Source organism: Boleophthalmus pectinirostris, unplaced genomic scaffold, assembly GCF_026225935.1.
Source record: "Boleophthalmus pectinirostris isolate CB_2022bp ecotype Guang Dong unplaced genomic scaffold, ASM2622593v1 HiC_scaffold_2139, whole genome shotgun sequence".
NCBI lineage: Eukaryota > Metazoa > Chordata > Actinopteri > Gobiiformes > Gobiidae > Boleophthalmus > Boleophthalmus pectinirostris.
Window position 1 is genome coordinate 43152 of NW_026571179.1, and position 20073 is coordinate 63224.

At 40.8% G+C, this 20073-nt stretch overlaps 1 protein-coding gene across 1 annotated transcript; it reads right to left on the minus strand.

Annotated features, from left to right (window-relative positions):
- Positions 1–10905: 10905 nt before the first annotated feature.
- Positions 10906–13366, minus strand: LOC110168130 (uncharacterized). Its single transcript, XM_020933542.2, has 3 exons — positions 13274–13366; positions 11573–11722; positions 10906–11509 (listed from the first exon to the last, which is right to left on the minus strand). Exons 1-3 carry the CDS (start codon positions 13364–13366, stop codon positions 11054–11056), a joined length of 699 nt encoding a protein of 232 aa, XP_020789201.2. The 3' UTR covers positions 10906–11053.
- Between the last annotated feature and the right edge of the window lie 6707 nt (positions 13367–20073).

Genomic DNA, 20073 nt, shown 5'->3' on the forward strand with positions numbered 1-20073 from the left:
TAACATTAACAAGGAAAAATTTGATTCTGACACAAAAGTTACCAAAATAGAATAATCTGGTCTGTTATGAAAAACAACCTCAGAGGAAAATACCAACATTCTGGAAAAATCTGCCCATTCTGGTCCCTTTGCCACCTACATGTAGATCATCTGTATTTGTATCTTGCACACTAAGTGTTTCTCACGTCTAATGAACTTCAGAAGTCTTGTTTGGATTCTGTCATAATCTGCAGTGTCAAGGCCATAATCTTGTGTTCTTCTTCTCTGAACATCTGGAACCTTAATACAACAGATTCTGTGTTGAAATGGGACCCAACATGGTTCTGTCGATGTTCAGGAGGACACATGAGGGTTCTGTCGTTTCCATTCATGAATCTCACACAGACATCACCATGTTCATTTGAATGATTTGAACGCTCTGAAATATTCCCAATGAACCACCTGATGTCATAAATACATGCATGTACTGACCTGGTACAGAGACAAATCTGCACAATCTCATTTTGTATTTCAGAAACTGAGACTTCAGTACATAAATGATCTTGAGATGTTCCCCTCATTTCTAATTTACCATTTGACACCGGAATGAAACTGTGGTGTAATTTAGTATTATTCACAATCTTTGTCTTGCTGTAGCTCTTCTAGTTTGGAAGTAAGTTCATGGTCTTTAGAAAAAACTTCACATTCTTTATGTTTTGTGAAGCCCACTCAAACATCTGGAGTGTGGTCAATGTTTGATTGTTGTCAGTTTTCTGAAGACTGGTCCTTGTAGCCGAGCCTTTACTGTGTCACCAAAACCATCACAAACAATGTACCACAAATAATCTCCAACAGTTTCCCTTATAACAAGCAAATAGTGTTTAAGTTTATTAAAGGGAATTGAATCTTTCTGCAGGTGGAAAAGTCCCTAAGCTCCAACAAAAATGACCCGTGAGACACATTTTCAAAAATTCCATTTGAAATGAAGGAAGTTATTAGTAGATGTTTTTATTACTTTAATCTAATCAGAATATGACAAAGTTTCTCTGGTAAAAATTGTTATCAACCTCTAAGTGTGCAACATGGGGAACCGAGGCTCCAAAGAAGGGGTCAAAAAGGTCACATTTGGTCTGTGAACATATTTGAGACTCTACATCATCCGCATGAAAGTTCAGAAAAGTGATATTGTTGTCAGAAATGGTCATTCTCTCAAATATTCAGGTTCAGTTAGTTTGTAAAAATCTGCTTGGAGTAAACAGATCTTGGACCTCAAAAATTGAAAAAAAAAAAATTTGAGCGGCAACCAAATGTCAGATTTTGGGGGCCCACAGTGTCCCCCTTAATAAAGATACACAATATTTGACAACAGATTCAAAATCTATGACCAGGAATCTACAATAATACAAATTTTCAGCTTCCTCGCTCTATTTTTATGAAGTTCTGGTCTCTCAAACATGTTTATAAATTAAGGCTTCAGAAAAAGTGAGTGTGGCCCCAAAATTTCAACAGGCCAAACTCAAGACCGACTCAAGGGACTGAGTTAAAATTTGAGATTCTTTCATTTGGTGATTTTAGAAATAAAAAAAAAATTAAAAATTCTGCCAAATCTGAGATGGCTTATATGGGAGGGCAGCTGATTTCATATGGACTGACCCATATGTCATATTTAAGATATAAAATGTTTCCGAAAGTGGATAGGACCACTAACTGTATAAAGAAGTGGTCTAAGTGAGTGTGACGTCACCCACAATGTTCAGCTCCACTCAAATGCAGCTCATGATGCTCATGTTTACAGGAGCAAATTTGGAGCCAGTTTCTATATTAGAATAGGATTTTTTTTACTGACAAAATAGCAAAATAAAACCCCCAGAATTATGTAGAGCAGGTTAATATAGATATTTTAAGATTTTAATGGTGCCAGAGTCAGAAGGAGATGAAAGAGCTGCATGTGAACTTCCTATTTGGAACATCCCAGCTAGTGCTTTAGGTATGTCCATTTATATATACAGGGCACAGGCTGTTCATCTGCCAGCATCCAAAAGACAAAACCACACCTATGGTGGAAACATATTTAAAATATATCCTTTTATTTTACTTTACCCATGAATGTAATATATTAAATCTTGGCTTATTTTCGTCATTGTAGTTTGGACATTTCTTTAATAAGTGAAACATTGTTGATTAATAAATAAAGAAATTTAATATTTCTATGACGTCTCTGTTCATGTGGATTTATCTGTACTTCAAATTCAGATTTTCTGTTAGTGCATTATCTGTAACACTGTGATCTGTAGTACACATGGATGTGAGTAGGTTTTGTTGAATTATTATTAGTGAGGATTTCTTGTGAGAATAAAGTCAAATCTAAAATAAAAGATTTTGGTTTCAGCTGACTTTTATTGTGTAAATATTCCTTTTTTGAGTTTCTTTAAAGGGTGCTGAAGGGTCTGAATAAGGTTTTGACTCTTGTGCTGTCCTGTGGGAGGCGCTCTTTGTCACTGGTTCTGTTCTGTAATGAAGAAGATCTACTGATCTGAAGGTTGGCGGTTCAAATCCTGCTCTTGAAATAAACATCAGTGGTGAGATCCACTGACCCACAGGTTGTGAGTCCAGCTCCTGCTGGTGAATGCTGTTATTGTGTCCTTTGGTAAGACACTTAACTCCCCCTCGCCCCCAGTGTCTGTGTGAATGGGTGAGTGGTTCCATAATGTGAAGTGCTTTGAGCCTAGAAGGTGGAAAAGTGCTGTATAAAAACGTGACCATTTACAAACAATCATTAGTTTAGTTTATTATTAGGATTGCCGTAAATTGAGCTTAACAGCCAGCTACTCTTTCTGGGGTCCTTTTTTAAAATACAAAACACAAAAGTTGATAATAATATGTAACAGTTCACCTGTTCTACCCATAGATGGCTCTGGTGTACTTAGATTTCATGTGAGAGAATTTACTTCACATGTTTTCTCTTCTAGAGTTTTATATTTAATTTCTCATTCCTTGTTAATCTTTTATAAGGTTATATGAGCAATACTATTTTGTTTTGCACAATACTGTAATTTTTTAGTTTATCCTAAGTCTAATTTAAGGTCACAAATCTTCTTCCTGTCTTCTGGTTCATTTTTACACTAATGCAGAAGTCAGACCTGACAGAGTGCTAATTAAGAAATAACTGAGAATTTTTGTCCTTGATCATCTAAAGCTGCCCAGTGCCTACACACTAGCCTAAGCATGTAAGACCATAGGCCGTACACATCCGCTCTGCAGGCGCTTCAAGATAAATATGGACAGCCATGCCAGCTTGTGCAGAGTGAGCTAGGCGCCATCTTGAACTCATCACCCATCCAAGCTGGAGACCCAGAAGACTTTGACAACTTTGCCCTGTCAGTACAGGCTTTAATGGCCATGCTTTAGTCTCTAGAGGAAAAAAAAATGTTATGAGCTGAGATGTGGATCTCATATTGACAGGCTGCTCAGCAAGTTACCTGCTAACTACAGAGATGGCTTCATAGAGTACAGCATTAGCCATGGCATCCTCGCAACGGGCACTGATAACACTTACACTCCGCCTGATTTTTCCACCTGGCTTCAGTTGAAGTCACAGGCTAAGCGCATCTCCTCCAGAGCGGCTCTCATGTTCCAGGATCCTCCAAAGCCGGTGAAGAGCCAGAAGAAACTCCAGGGCCATCCCCCCAACTTGTATCACAACACAGACGGTCAAGCCAGGGTGACTGCTCCAGCTTCACCCCGCAGTAAGTTTCTCAAAGCCATACTTACTGTCAAGCCTTACTGCCCATACTGTGACACCAGAGAGTGACTTCAGCCTGTGCCCCAAGCTGAAGTCACTCACCACTGCAGAAGTTGCTGCTTGGATTAAAGACCACACACCTGAGACATGCACTCTGAATAAGGTATGTAACACCTGCAAGCAGTTACACCTCACCATTGTCCACAATGTGAGTCAACCTGAACCCAAGAAGGTGCTCATGGTCAGTACAGCTCCAGATACTGTCTACATTGACCGCCCTAGTTGTCCACAACAGGTCGTGCTCAAGCTGGTGAAGGTACGCCTCTACAACTCAGAGGATTCCCTTGAAAATTTTGCCATCGTCGACAATGGATCTCAGAGAACCCTCATCCTTCCCTCTGCAGTCAGACACGTCCACTTAACCACAGAGCCAGAAAGCCTTTCTCTATGCACTGTTCGCCATGAGGTAATCCACCTTCAGTGTGCTTCCATCTCCTTCAATATCTCCCCAGCTCAAGCTCCAATGTCAAGGTACACCATCTATCACACCTTCACTGTTGATGACCTGAACCTGTCTGAGCACAGTTACCCTGTCAAGTCACTGCAACGCAAGTATTCCCACCTGCAGAAACTTCCCCTGCCACTAGTTGACAAGGTCCAACCAATACTACTCTTTATTAGGCCCGAGCCCCGACAGGGCGTAGGGCCTATTGCTTCTGCTACGCGGAGCGAATGGGGAGCGACGTGCGCACAGGCGAATGCGACAGGACGACATGCAACTATGTCCACGGTCGCCCCCGGCACGAACAGCAGTATCCCAGTAACCCACACCCAAGGCCTGAGCCATATTTACTACTGCTAAAATGAATGGAAGTCAATGGAAGGTCATGGGTGACCTCGATGAGATGGCGAATGACGAGCGCGTCAGTGGCCGTCACTGACCAATGACCCCACGGTGACGTGGGGAAGGTTGAGAGCTTTCAAAAAATGTATAATATGTGAAACATTCATGCCACTCTGCATATTGTAAAAAGTTAAAAGTCCTTTATTATTATCAGCAGACTGTCCAGGCTTGTATAATAAATGTCAATTAAAGTTGATAATGTTCAACTACAGGACTCCATCCGCCTTAACACAGAATGACCCTGGACTTTCCCAGTTAATAATTATCAGTACAAGTATCACTTACGGTAACATAAGCAATAAACACTTTTATTTCATCACGTCTTCACTAACTTGTAACTGACTTTACATGGGCGTCTCTCAAAACACACCAAAAAACACCCGTCTACAGTGAGTCCAGAACTCCCCTGCACAACTTTTAACAGGAACCAGCAAACGAGTCTTTGTCTGGCTTCCTGTTCAGTTTAGAGTTTAAGATTTTATTGTTTGTTTTTAAAGCTTTGAATGGACTGGCCCCACAGCACATCTCAGACCTCGTCCAGATTTACTCCTCCTGTGCTCTGAGGTCTGAGGACCAGCTCCAGCTCATCGTCCTTAACACAAGAACTGAACAATCTGCCAACACAGCAAGAAAACACACTCCACTCAGAGACGCCAGGAGTATAACCCATGATGTTATTTTTCACATTTTTATGTTCAGTTTTAAACATTTAAAAAGAGCAGCACAAGACTTTCAGAGGACAGAGTTTTCAGATTTGACTAAAACATTAGTAGTAGATGTTTCATACAGAGGTAATTCCATAACTGTTTCCCAGTACGACTCACACTTTGAGTGGGTTATTTGCAGACTGTGATTAGTGTGTATTTGACACGACTAATGACCTGAAAACTGCTCCAGATGCTTCAGTGTCTGGGATAAATACTCAGTGGATTTTATCTGCAAACCCGTGCCTCACCTGAACCTGCACCCGCTGAGGTCAGTGTGGAAGGACATAGAGGTCAGAGGTCAGGTCATTTGGTTTTAATAACTTTCTAAGTCTGTGATACTTTTGTCCTGAGGGCTTCTACTCTCCTCAAACTGCCCCAGCACTGGATCTGCTCATTCTACCTGACCAGACCTTTGTTCAGCTGAGAGTTTTTGTGTTCAGCTGCTCAGTGTGTTTAAACAGGACAGACTGAACACAGACTGTAGTTTTACTTTCAAATGGACATATCAATATAAAAAGGTACAAACTGATAATACTGTACATGCATTCTGGTAATAAAGGTCAAAAAACAGAGAAGAGTCGTTTCTGGAACATGAGGTCAGCTGAGCTGAATCATAGTTTCTGGTTTTGGTTTTAGAATGATGATTATGTTTAATCTTTACAGCTGCAGTTAATGGTTTATAAAAAGGTTTTTATGAGCTGCAAAGTACAAGGTCATAAACACTGAACCTGAGTCTGCTCTCGAGCTGCTGAGATCACCTCTCACATCATCAGAACTAAACTGGTGTAGTGACGGTGTAACTCAAACAATTATTTTCCCACTATATTAACAATATTTTAATAGTCATTTTTTTAAAGATAAAACTTAAAATAAGCATACTTTTGTTACATATACATTTGTAAAAACTCTTGATTTGATTGATGCTGCATGTTTATCTGAGTGTCCAGACCAAGCCAAGTCCAAACATGGCCGTCCATTCAACTCAAAGAGCCGAGCTCAATGGTTCATGTCTCTACCAACTGTCACCCACTTCACCAAGAAACTGGTGCTGAATGTTGACAAGACTAAGGAACTACTCATCTACACTCACTCACACATCCCAGACCTGGCAGCTTTCATCATTCACAACAAAACAGTAGAACATGTCAATCACTCAATATCTCAAACTCACATTAGACAATAAATTTACCTTTGAACATCATTTCAGTGACTCCACATCCTCCATAAGCTTTGTGCCCTGTCAGTTTCTCCACACCTTCTGTCACTTTTATACACAGTATTATCCACTCCTTCCTTCTCTACTGTCCCCGTTACTTCAGTATGCTCTCCATCACCAACGGGAATAAACTCAAAGATCACACACACCACATTTGGCCATCACGGACCTCTCCCACCTCAACAACACACAACAACTGTCCTGGACAGTCACAAGGACTCAGACCAGCCTCTCCATAAACACTTCTGATACAGGACTCTGAGGGGAAAGCATGCGCCCTTCAGTAAAAGCTTTGTCTTGTCTGTCAGTGTTGCTTTCCCTGCCAGCATCTTACACCTGCAGTTATGTGCTGGACTGTCTCAGGAGCCTCTTTGCACAGTCTACACCGTGGGTCTTGTCTGGTGTGGTAGATCTGGGCCTCTATTGCTCGAGTGCTCAGGTCCTGCTCCAGTATTCCAGGATGAGCCTCAGTGTGTCCTTCAGACCCTCTCAAGACATTGGTTGGATTTCTTGATATCAGCCACTTCAGTTCGTGGTTCATGTCGGGGTTTGTCCTGGCATGATGGTCCCTCCAGCTCCTCTTCCTCTGGACTCCACTATCTGAGACATTCTCTGAGCTCCTCATCTGCCGGGGCCTTGTCCTTGATGTTCTCAAGGAGCTTGGATGTTTCATCCTGGACAGTGGTTCCCACACTCACTAGTCCTCGGCCTCCTTCCTTCCGGCCTGCGTACAGTCTCAGGGTGTTGGATTTGGGATGAACCCTCCACATGGTCAGGAGCTTTCGTGTCTTAACATCTGTGGTCTGTATCTCCTCCTTTGGCCAGTGCACAATTCCTGCAGGGTATCTGATCACTGACAGGGTGTAGCTGTTGATTGCCTGCACCTTGTTCTTGCCATTGAGCTGCTTCTTAGGACTTGCCTCACTCTTTGCAGGTATTTGGCCGTAGCCGCTTTCCTTGTTGCCTCTTCGAGGAGCCATTTGTTTGTGGGATACAGAGGTACTTGTAACTGTCCTCAACGTCTGCTATTGTTCCCTCTGGGAGTGACACCCCCTCTGTGTGGACTACCTTCCCTCTCTTTGTCACCATCCTGCTACATTTCTCAAGCCCGAATGACATCCCAATGTCTGTACTGTAGATCCTTGTGGTGTGGATCAGTGAGTCGATGTCTCGCTCACTTAGCGTACAGCTTGATGTCATCCACGTAGAGGAGGTGACTGATGGTGGCCCCGTTTCTGAGTCGGTATCCGTAGCCAGTGCGGTCGATGATTTGGCTGAGGGGGTTCAGATGCAGAACAGTAGTGGGGACAGTGAGTCTCTTTGGTATATGCCACATTTGATGGACACTTGTGCAAGTGGCTTCCCATTGGCTTCAAGGGTGGTTTTCCACAACCGCATCGAGTTTGCAATGAAGAGTCCTGTTGATATTGTACAGCTCCAAGCACTCAGTGATCCACGTGTGTGACATTGAGTCAGAGGTTTTCTTGCAGTCAATCCAGGCAGTGCAGTTTGGTCTTGTATTGATCCATGTGCCCACTTATCTTAGCCACGATGATGCCTGACATGAGGTTGCATGTTGTGGAGAGACAGGTTATTGGCAGATAGTTGGATGGGACTGCACCCTTTGAGGGATCCTTTAGGATCAGGATCATACGCCCTTGGGTTAACCTTTCAGGGTGTGTCCCATCCTTTAGCAGCTGGTTCATTTGTGCTGCCAGGCGCTCGTGGAGAGCAGTGAGCTTCTTTAGCCAGTATCATGTCAGGGTCCGGTGCGATCCAGTTTTTCATACCTGAGACTCTTTCCTGGATGTCTGCCACTGTGATGGTGACTGGATTCTGTTCAGGGAGGTTGCTGTGGTCTTCTCTCAGATGCATCGGTGTTATGTGATGCCTCCCTCTCTCATATGCCTTTCCAGGACCTTGGTGGGTCTGCTCTGGTGTTATTACCCTGCCATTGACTGTACACTTTCACCGGTTGTGTTGCAAACAGCCGGTTTATTCGTCTGGCCTCGTTATCTTGTGTGTACCTCTTTAGGCAGCTGGCCAAGGCTTGGAGCCTTTGTTTATGGACCAGTGGAGTCACTTGGTCACTGCATCCAACAGATCAGTGTGTGGATGCAAAACAACTTTCTCCAGCTAAACTCTGACAAGACTGAAGTCATAGTGTTTGGTCCACAGAAACAAAGTGACAGTGTCAGCATCACCTCCAGTCTCTCTCTCTAAAACCTTCAAATCAGGCAAGAAATCTCGGGGTAATAATGGACTCAGACTTGAACTTTAACAGCCACATCAAATCAATAACATCTGCAGCCTTTTACCATCTAAAAAACAGAGCAAAAATCAAAGGTTTACTGTCTAAATCAGACTTGGAGAAACTTATCCATGCGTTTGTCTCCAGTAGGTTAGATACTGTAATGTTCTGCTCACTGGTCTCTCCAAACGAGCTGTGAGACGCTGCAGAACATCCAGAACATCCAGAACATCCAGAACATCCAGAACATCCAGAACATCCAGAATGCTGCAGCTCGGGTCCTTAATCGAACTAGGAAGTACGAGCACATAAGTCCTGTGCTCAGGTCTCTGCTCTGGCTCCTGTGGCTCAGAGACTTTAAAGCAGCTCTGTTTGTACAAGTGTCTCCATGGCCGAGCACCAAAGTCCATCTGTGACATGTTAGTGTCATATGAACATCTCACACTCTGAGGAGCTCAGGGACCAACTCCTGCTGGTGCCCAGAGTCACGACTAAACAAGGGGAGTCAGAGTTTCAGGTTCATGCAGCTAAAACCTGGAACAGTCTGAACATGTGAGACAGACTCTTCTGTGACGCTGTTTAAATCCAGACTCTAAACATTTCTGTTTAACTGTGCAAATAACTGAAAGGTTTTCATTCTGCACTCTTCTCTCCAATTTATATCTCTCTTTTTTAAAATTTTAATCTTCATGATTATTTATGTTTTGATTTGTTTTTATTATGATTTTAATGTATTTCTTATTCTGTAAAGCACTTTGAATTACTTTGTGTACGAATTGTGCTGTACAAATAAACTTGCCTTGCCATATGTTTCATGATGCACATATTTACTAAAGATCTTATAACTGTTTTCACTGTCATATACAAATCTATTAAGATTCAGATAAAACATAAAATTGTGTATGATTTCTCTATACCTTTTCCATATGGGGTAGTAACTGCACCACTGCTTCTCCTTTTGCTCTTTTCTTTCATTTTTGCATTCATGATCTTTGTGCCTCTTCTGTCCACAGTTGAAACATGTTAAAACTGAGCTGCATTTTCTTTTTGTCACATATCACCTACTGGCAATTTGGGAGAAAAAAGTGGTAAGAGTTTTTAAATTGTCAGAAAATTGTGAAAGATTAATATTTTTTAATATACACACACATATATATATATATATATATATAATATTATATATATATATATATATATATATATATATATATATATATATATATATAATATATTATTTATATTTTTCCTTTTCTGTTCTCTCCCCATTGACATATTGATTCCATACATTACTATAAATAACGGATCCTTTTGATGCCATCTTATGCCCAACACCATGTTTAATTCCACATACAGCAAATAAGTAAAACAGAAAACAATTTTTAAAACATAAAATCCCACTAAGCAGACAGCCAAATACAGATTTAAACATAACATAGACATAATGGTGATAACAAAATAATAGAAATAATCAAACCAAATGGTAATGGTGAATGACAGTCAGATTTTAACATTAAATAAACAACATGCCACTGTATGCTTCAATTTAATATCAAAAAACAAAGTCAATGCAATAGAAATAATGCTTATAACAAAATAATAAGAATTATAAATAAAAATGTTTATAACAAAATAATAGAAATAAAGGTTAGAGACCAATCCTGAACCAGGGAAACAGCTCTTAGTACAGGCAGCATGTGATTCACGGCCATGGTCTATTACACTTGATGGCTTTTGCACGTTTGTTAAATATATTTTTTTACTCTAGCAAATGTGTGGCGTGCCCATGACCAATCATATTCATTAATTCAATAATTATATTCAAATTAATTAAAGGTGACTCTCTCAACAGTTTATAACAATTTTGTTATGAGATCAGCCTGAAATGTTTCCCCTGGATTTTATGGGTAAATTACCAGGAATCTACTGGGAAGGCTCATGTGTGAATCAGAGAGCATAGATTAGACTACTAATTTCACTAAAACATGGTTAACATAATTCTTTTCTATTAATCAAATCTTTGCATTTTGGTTAAGTTTTACTTCCTGGTTGGTCACGGGCAACAGATGTGACATATGGGTACAGTACTTTCATCATTGTTTCCTAGCAACCATAATGTAAACAAGGACAAAGTTAAATACATTTCACAATAGTAACGATTAGACAAAAGCAATATCTGATAATTTTTCTGATAATAGATTTATAATGATTTTGTTCTGACTCAGTATATATGTAAGGGGAATACAGGGCCAATAATTTAATTCCTCCTGACGGGGATGGAGGTCTGTCTGGGGGCCACACCACTGGAACAGGGTATGAAATGTGAACTTGTCTTCAAACACTCTGTAGTGATTTTCAGACACACAAAGCAGAATTCCACTTTACAATCAGGACAAGTGATGTTCTTACACTGCTCTCTGTTATGTGCTATGAGTTTTCCACAGGTGGGACAGGCACGAATAGACGGGCAACCTGTCACTCCACACACATCTGCAAACTCAATCTCTGGACATGTTTTCAGGATTCTCAGATCTGGATTTTCACAGCCTTCATTTCCACAGCGGTCAGAGTTTAGTACACTAAGGCCTTTCCATTTTTTCCTACACTGCCAACAGAACTCATAATTTTTCAAATTTTTAGCAGAGCACTGAGGACATCGGACACATAGGTTACTGGGGTCTTCTCTCATAACACGAGACTTGCAGCCGGGGCACTGGAAAAGAAAACAGACCTTAGTATAGGCACTAAAATTTAAATTAATGTTTTAAACACTTACTTCTTGGGTTTTTAGATTTAGATTGGCAAAGTTACAAAACAAAGCATCTTCAAAAGCATCCTTCTCCTCTTCTGTGAGTAGAGCCATTTTTCTTACTTCATCAAAAGGCCAGACCGTACTGCAGACACCACACTCAAATGAAGTGTTGCCCTTGAACAAAATAATACTAAATAAAAATATATTTCACTAAAAAGGAAATCTGAATTAGTCTCATGAAACAAATGCGTCACACCACAACAATTTCCAATAACAATGAGCTACAACACTGTGATAGGGTCCTGGGCACAGCAGATTCTGCGTTTAGTTGTTGTGTTGTTCCGATACCATTTTTTGGGGATCTGATCCAATACCAATACTTGGCATTTGTGTACTCGCTAATACCGATACCTCATACTGTGAAATATGGCTACTCAATTTTGTTATAGTACAAGAGTAAAAGATTTGTACCAAAGGCTAAATGAAGGTATCAGTGGTAACATATATGCCTTTTTTGTATTATTAAGCTGCATTCAGACCAGAGAGTCTAGGTGTCCAGTTCACATGCAGAGTCTATGTGCACACACGTCTAGGGAGTCCTGTGTTTTTGCTGCGTCTTCAGGCGTCAGCAGGGCACATCTTGAGCGTTCAGGCCTTGGAACTCTGGAAGCGTAAAGGGCTTTGCTGTCAGAAGTTGTCCAGTGACAAAGCAGTGTTATTACCCGGAAGAAGGAGAAGAAAGAGAAAGACTTAAGAACCACAAACACCAGAACAAGAAATATATTCCATATCATTAGCGGAGAATAAATATGTATATGCCACTGCCAAGCCGATCACCTGTGATGATGTGTTTTTGTATTGATTATATTTAATTGACCTTCATTAGCTATTGGCTAGTCTTCCTGGAGACCTATGTTGCATGTTTTTGGGGTTTTATGTAATAAATACTCTAAAGTCTCTCTCTCTCAACCGGGAAAACAAGGCACTCGCAGACTAAAGCAGATGCCCTGGACATGCTTATTTTTCTCCCTTTGCAAAGGCGTCCAACTAGGGGCACCCAGTGCATTTTTTAATGCTGTGGTCTGAATGCACCTTTTCAAAAGTCTCCACAGTCTGTATTTAACCTACAAGACCTCAATCAGGAAAATACAGAGTGGTATCAGATCGGTGATTTGATTTCAGTACTCGCCAATACTGATACCTGAAAAAAGGTGCAATATCGGATAACAGTATCGGTGCTGATACCAATATTGGTATCAGAACAACCCTAGTATGCACTGTGTGCAAATTATTAGTCAAGGTGTGTATTTTGATCACATCATGATTTTTATGCATATTCTCCAACTCTAAGCTGTATAAACTTGAAATCTTATTGCATTTAAGCAGATGATGTGTACTTGTCACGAGGGAGGGTGTGGCCTAAAAAGATCAACAACCTATCTCAAGGTGTGCAAAATTATTAGGCAGCTTTTTTCCTCAGGCAAAATGGGACAAAAAAAGATTTAACTGACTGTTAAAAGTCAGAAATTGTAAAAAAAAAAAAAAAAAAAGTATTTCAGAGAGATGCAGCAGCACTCTTGAAATAGCAAAGATAATATTGGGGTGTGATCACAGAACCATCAAATGTTTTGCTGTAAATAGTCAACAGTGTCGCAAGAAACGTGTTCTGAAAAAAAGATGCAAATTAACTGCAAGAGATTCAAGATGAATCAAACATGAAGCTACCTGGAACCCATTATCCTCCAGTGCTGTCATTTTGTAGAACTGCAGCCAACCTGGAGAGCCCAGAAGTACTAGGTGTTCAGTGCTCAGAGACATGGCCAAGAGGAAAGCTGAAAGCTGACCACCACTGAACAAGAAACATGCTGAAACGTGAAGACGGGGCCAAGAAATATCTGAAGACAGATTTTTCAAAGGTTTTATGGACTGATGAGATGTACGGGCCCATGACTGGATCAGTAATAGGCACAGAGCTCCACCAATGACATGGTCCTCTTCCTTCCCCCAACCTAAACACTGTTGACAACTTGTGGGTCCTTCTCAAACAGCAGATTCATGGTGAAGGAAAACAGTCCACCTATGAACAGCGTCTGGAGGCTGTGGATGATGCTGCTCAAAAAGTTGATCGTCAGCAGACCAAGAAACTGACAGAGTCCATGAATGGAAGGCTTATGACCCATTATTGTGAAAAGTGGTTATATTGGTCACAGGTTTTTTTTTTTATGTCAGAAATGTTTATTTGTAAATTTTGAGTTGTTTAGTATTCTGACAGATAAAATTAACAAATGAGAATGGAAAATGTTCATTTATCATTTAGTTGCATAATAATTCTGCACATTAATAGTTGCCCAATAACTGTGCACACATAGATTTTCTCCTAAAGCCAAAACTTCACTTTTACTTTCTTAAATATTCAGGGTTGAGGTTTATTAACATTTTGGATTGACCCAGAGCACTGGGGTTGTTCAATTATAAAATTAATCCTCATAAATACAACTTGCCTCATGATTATGCACACAGTGTAAACCACTATGTATAGTCTATGGACAATCTTCCACTGACCATAAGAAAAAGTCCATCACTGTCCATGTTCAAACAGCACCTTAAACTGTGAATGAAAAAAACCCACGTCCATGAGCATTTTTAATCTGACTTTTTAATATTCTGTAGTCTCTCGTTTTTGTAAGATTTTGTATTTGTCTTCTATGTTGCCTGCCAAGGGACAACAGATGGAAATGAACATCTTTCCTAAAATATTGAATATTTACACTGTGAATGAGTGAGATAATGAGTGAATGAATGATGCATTTCATTTAATTTAGTTCCACATAACATAACTAGCCCACTATCAGAACTGACGTGATTTGGCTCCAATAACTACCGCTCTCTCTATAACTGCTGCTGTCAGGCTCCTTATTCATTCATTCATTCATTTTTGCCCATAAATCAATATCTGAACATTAATAACAGACCAATCAGACTTCTACTTTCCCCAAGGTCGCTCCTGCTAGTGTTAGCAACAGGTTTGATTGACACCGTTCCTAATTATCAAAGTACTTAAATGAAAAATTAAAATGAAGAGTTTATCTAAGGTCTACATGTCTACTGCAACTAGACAGCATTTACTATAGGGTAATACTATCTCTCTAGTCTGTTTTTGTAACTGATGAGAGACTCTCATTCACTTCTGCTGTTACTCTGAGAAGCTCTTGTGTTTACTCTTGGTTTACATGTTACAAAGATTGATTACATACGCAAAGACTCCAAAATATCCGACATGTTTGATATCAGTTGCAGCTCATCTTTGAACTTACGATGTTTGATCTTTGTCCCTGTATAATTATGAGACAAAGCAACCATGACTTTGAGCAACTCAAGAATTTTCCCCATGATCATAAATCTTTCACAGCAGGGGGTGAGGACAGGCAAATGCCACACTTCAGATAACTTGCGTGAGTGTGATCAGGTAACATAACTCCTACCTTCACCCTGGCCTGTCTGTCACTCTACTCTCTAGGACTTCCTGTGGATTATTTCTGCAGATCTGTACCTCCCCCACACTCCTCAAATGTCAGTGTGGCAGGGCATATTGATTTTCAGACTTACTTTTTATGATTGATTTGATAACTTTCCAAGTACAGGACCTGCGCAACTCCCAAACCACACCACAATTGCAGTCAATATATACCTGGCATTTGTGAGTGAATGAGCTGCAAAAAGGCAAATTAAACTCATGATTCACAAGATCAATCTGTCTTTATGTAAACACATTGTGTCCTGGTACTTTTTTCTGCATAAATAGTAATTTTTGCATGAGCTCCCACTGCAGTGTAGTCTTGGCTCACATACACAGAGAATAGTTTTGAGAGCTTTGGCCACGCCCCGCACAACTTATTAACTAATTGGCAGGACACGGACTACAGCCCTGAAAAATGTATTTAAAAATTTCTATGTACAACATCATATTAATAATACAATGTCATTAATGAGAGACGGTTTGGAGTTATTCCTCACCTGATCCAACTGTTTTTGGCACCAGTAGAAGAGAGATGCAGGAGTGACTGCGTGACCACAGGACATCAGAGCTCTTCTAGAGCTGAAACCTTCACACAGGACTGAAAAGACAAAAGGTTTAAAAAACATCTGGAGGAAAACAAGAATACTGTTAAACACACACACACCATCCATCCATTTTTTCCGCTTTGTCCTGGTTGTAGAGGCAGTAGTCTGACTGTTATTGTAGATCTACTGTCTTTGTCAAATTCAAATATTAGTCATGATGTTCCTCTGCCTCTGCCAGTAGCTTTCAGTGAGAGTGGTTCAAGATTGATAAATGTATAGAGCTCACTTCAGAGAAAGAAATATCAGTCTGGTGAGAGCCAGGTTAGGTCTGTTCAGGCTGTGGATAACAGAGAGAGCTGCAGTGTTGGACTGTGAGGTTAGAGCACTTATGTACTTATAAATACAACCAATAAGCACACTATTTCTACCTGCTTAGTGAAATTCAACAGAGGCCTGTCTGACATGCTGAGCTCATCTCTGCAGAACTGAACAGCTCAGCCACTGTAGCACCAACAATCAAGAATAAAATAGTATACCGAAAAAAGCAGAGCAGCGTTATATTTATGTAAAAATACTAGCAGAACATTCAGGGAACATTAAGCTGGAGAGCTACAAAGTGTACCGAATATACACAAATATACAGCTGTAGTATTTTTAATCTGTGTGCCTTGTGTGTAATGTGGCTGGTATGTGGACACAGAAGCTTTACTCACAGTCATGTTCATCTTCTTTGTCTGTAAACTTCAGATCACGGTCACTGGGGTCATAACACTTCTCTTTGGTGTCTTGGTGCATTGGGTATTGTGGTGGTGCATTATTTTTCACATTTTGTCGATTTCTTGCCATTCTTCGACCATCTCTGTATTAGTGACCACACGCATCCCATCTTAAAGCAGTCACTACAAAAGACAAATTAACCAACAGACAGTCATAAATATTCCCTGTTGCAGGGAGATAAGTGTATTCTTATGAACGCCTCATAGATCGGTTTGGCAACATGAATGTTTTTCTTTATATGAGCGCTATGTCTTACTGTTGTGGTTATCAAGTATGCTCTCTCTTTTCTCTTAGCCTAAAATCATTTTCTCTATTGCTTAGTTTCAGATGACATCACCAAATTCTATAAGTAAATATTTAATTAATAATTTTAAGATGGGGGCATCTAAAATTCATATTGTCAAAATGTTGATTTGTTGTAATACAATTGAATTAATCACTAATAAAAATGATCAGTTTCAAGATTTGTGAATTTACCTTTTGAAAATTTCATGGTAAAGTACAATGTAATTAATAGGAAAATCTGGCTCCTGCCCCCCACTTGACATTATCACACTCTGAATGTGAAAATCAATAGACAGTCAATACTGCATAACAAATGTGTGACATAAGATTGGCGAATTACTCATAAGGAAAAAATGAGCAGTGTTCAATATTTTTTTACTTTTAAGAAAAAGGAAAATGGATGTGTTTGGCAAGTGAAAAGCAGGGAGTTAAAAACCCTAATGCAGTACTTGTTGAGGGCACAACTCAGTCAGAGTGTGGTGAAGAGGTGATTGATTTCCTAAAGTCAGTGATGTGCTGTGAGGTTTGCAGCGGGTGAGGCAAAGTGCGGTAGGCTCAAAAATGTTGATGGGCACTAAGCTGCTTATATTTTCTTTACAAACAAATAAGAATCTCCTTTAATAATAAAAGCATTGATTTATTTGGTTTATATACAAAAGGGGAAGAATGCAAAAAACAATTCTGACCTGAATATAAAATAATAGATGAGCTAAACCCCATTATGTCATCAGTGAATCGGTTCCTGCAAATCATTTGTGGACAGAATCTCCACATTAGAACTACAGTTAATGTGTTTGCTAATGATTTCTTTAGTTGTAAAAAGGCTCAGACTGTGCAGTGAAGTTCGACACTGTCAAGTTTAAACTTATAGTACATATTTCTGTAGTAAATGTGCGACTCCCACTTGGACCTTGGATTTGGCGCCACGTGCTCATTGAGCACCCTGCTTCTCCCTTACCTAGTGGACTACGCATCCAGAGCTGTCTCATCTCCCTACCAAGTCACACTCCTTGCAAAATTCCAGTTGTTGTTAAAAATGTGTCTTTTGAACAGTGACAATGAGGAGGCTCATGCTGCCATACTCAAAGAACCATCTCTCAAGCTGAATTTTAGAATTTCTCCTTTGCTAGCAAAATGGAGAGAACGCATCACGTCCAAACTGAACAGTATGCCCGAGGGTTTTTCGCAGCATCATTTAGACTTTGACTGCACCAACAATGTCCATTATCATATTAAGCTGCAAGACGCAATCCCCTATAAACACTAGGCCTGACTAATACACAAACAATATACTCTTTGCGCACTTATGAGGAAAACTACTACATATCTCAGTCCCCTGCCAGGATACTGACTTTGAACTGTTTAACTTCAGCTCTTTGTTCGCTCTTCTCATCACTGCGTACAATGAGATTATCATTTAGCCCTTTTACTGAGGACATTTTATTAATAAATGGAATGGCTGAAAGTGCTGTATCTCATCCTAGAGCTTTGAAGTCCAAATAAGAAGAGCTACTGTCATTTTAAATTCATTTTAAAATATATTGAATTTGCGTAGAACAAAAATTTTATTTTAAATTTGGTAATATTAAGCCTCCTTGGCTTAGGAACATTAAGTGTATGAGCAAGCCAACACATCTGGGAAATACCTCTCTAAGATTATTAATAACAAAGCATCAAAACACCCAACTACCCAACTAGGATTAAAAAAACCTGTGACTAATACTAATATGGAAATTGCAAAAGTATTTAATGAATATTATTCTCTATTGTATTCAGCTAAAGTACCATTCATACAATCAACAATGCAGAACTTTTTTCAACAATTAAACTTGCCTAAAATCTCACATGCAGACCAACAGAGACAACAAACATAACATACAACAGATAAGCACTTAACTTGTGAGGAAGTGGAGAAGGTAATTAGTACTCTTACATCAGGGAAGGCACGTGGGCCAGATGCTCTACCATCTGAAATGTATAAAACTTAAAGATATTCTCATACCTTTACTAACCAAAATGTATATTCACACCTTCACCCATCCATCCATCCATTTTCGTCCGCTTATCCGGGGTCGGGTCGCGGGGGCAGCAGCCTAAGCAGGGACTCCCAGACTTCCTTCACCCCAGACACGTCCTCCAGCTCCTCCGGGGGAACCCCGAGGCGTTCCCAGGCCAGCCGAGAGACATAGTCCCTCCAGCGTGTCCTGGGTTTTCCCCGGGGCCTCCTCCCGGTGGGACATGCCCAGAACACCTCCCGAGGGAGACGTCCAGGAGGCATCCGGAACAGATGCCCGAGCCTCAACTGGCTCCTCTCGACGTGGAGGAGCAGCGGCTCTACTCCGAGCTCCTCCCGTGTGACTGAGCTCCTCACCCTATCTCTAAGGGTGTTTTCACACCGACAGTATTTGTTGCACCAAACGGTCCATTCGAACCAGAAGTGGTTCGTTCGGTTCGTTTGCGTTGATATGAAAGTGTCGATCGGACTCGGACCCAAACCAACTCAACCGGACCGAGACCTCAGAAAAGAGGTGGTCTCATTTCGCTTGAATCCGCACCAAATGACCAACTTTGGTGCGGTTCCTCTGGTGTGAACGCGAACCCGGGTCCAAACCACAGACAGTATGGACAAACTATTCCAACTGCATCATGGGAGAAACGCGTCTCCTCTGCCTGTAATGACGCTGTACGACTCCAGCGCAGTAACAGGTTGTTGTCCAGACGCAGACGCGATTCATTTTCAAATCATTTTACCAACAATGGCCAATACACAGAATGAAACACACGAAGATCAGAGCAAGTATCAGTGTGCGAACGTGTGGCTCCAGAGTGAGTCAAAATTGGGGGTGTGTACTTCTGTTCAGGACCTACACGCACAGAGACGACCCGGTGTTCCCCGTGATCACACAGCAACCAACATTTGTTATTTTAAGCTTTAATTAACCAAATAATTTTATGGCAATAGGAAATCGCCCATTCAATTGATACAACTTTAAAAAGTCCCTGTTTTTAGCCTAGTGTGAGAAATACAGTCGGACTAGATCCAAACCAGAGTCCTGAACCAGCGGGGGCAGGTCCGGTTCAGTCCAGGCTCAGAGGAGCTGGAGCGGGGAGCCTCGACCTGAGGAAGCCCGTCCCCGGGAAAAACCAAATGCGCGGAGGACGGACGCTCAGAACAACATATAACAAACCAAACTGGACTCACGCTTCTGTCCAGATGCTGCATCACCTCGGAACCAGTCGTGGTTCTTGAGCGCGGAGAACCAGAGCAGCGCCCGGACCTGTAGTCCACAGAACATTCTCACTTTCCCGCACAGAACCAGCACGCAGACGACGGAACATTCCTGCTCAGACCCAGTCCATCAAGCACTGGTCTTGCTCACCACCGTCTGGAACCAGCACAT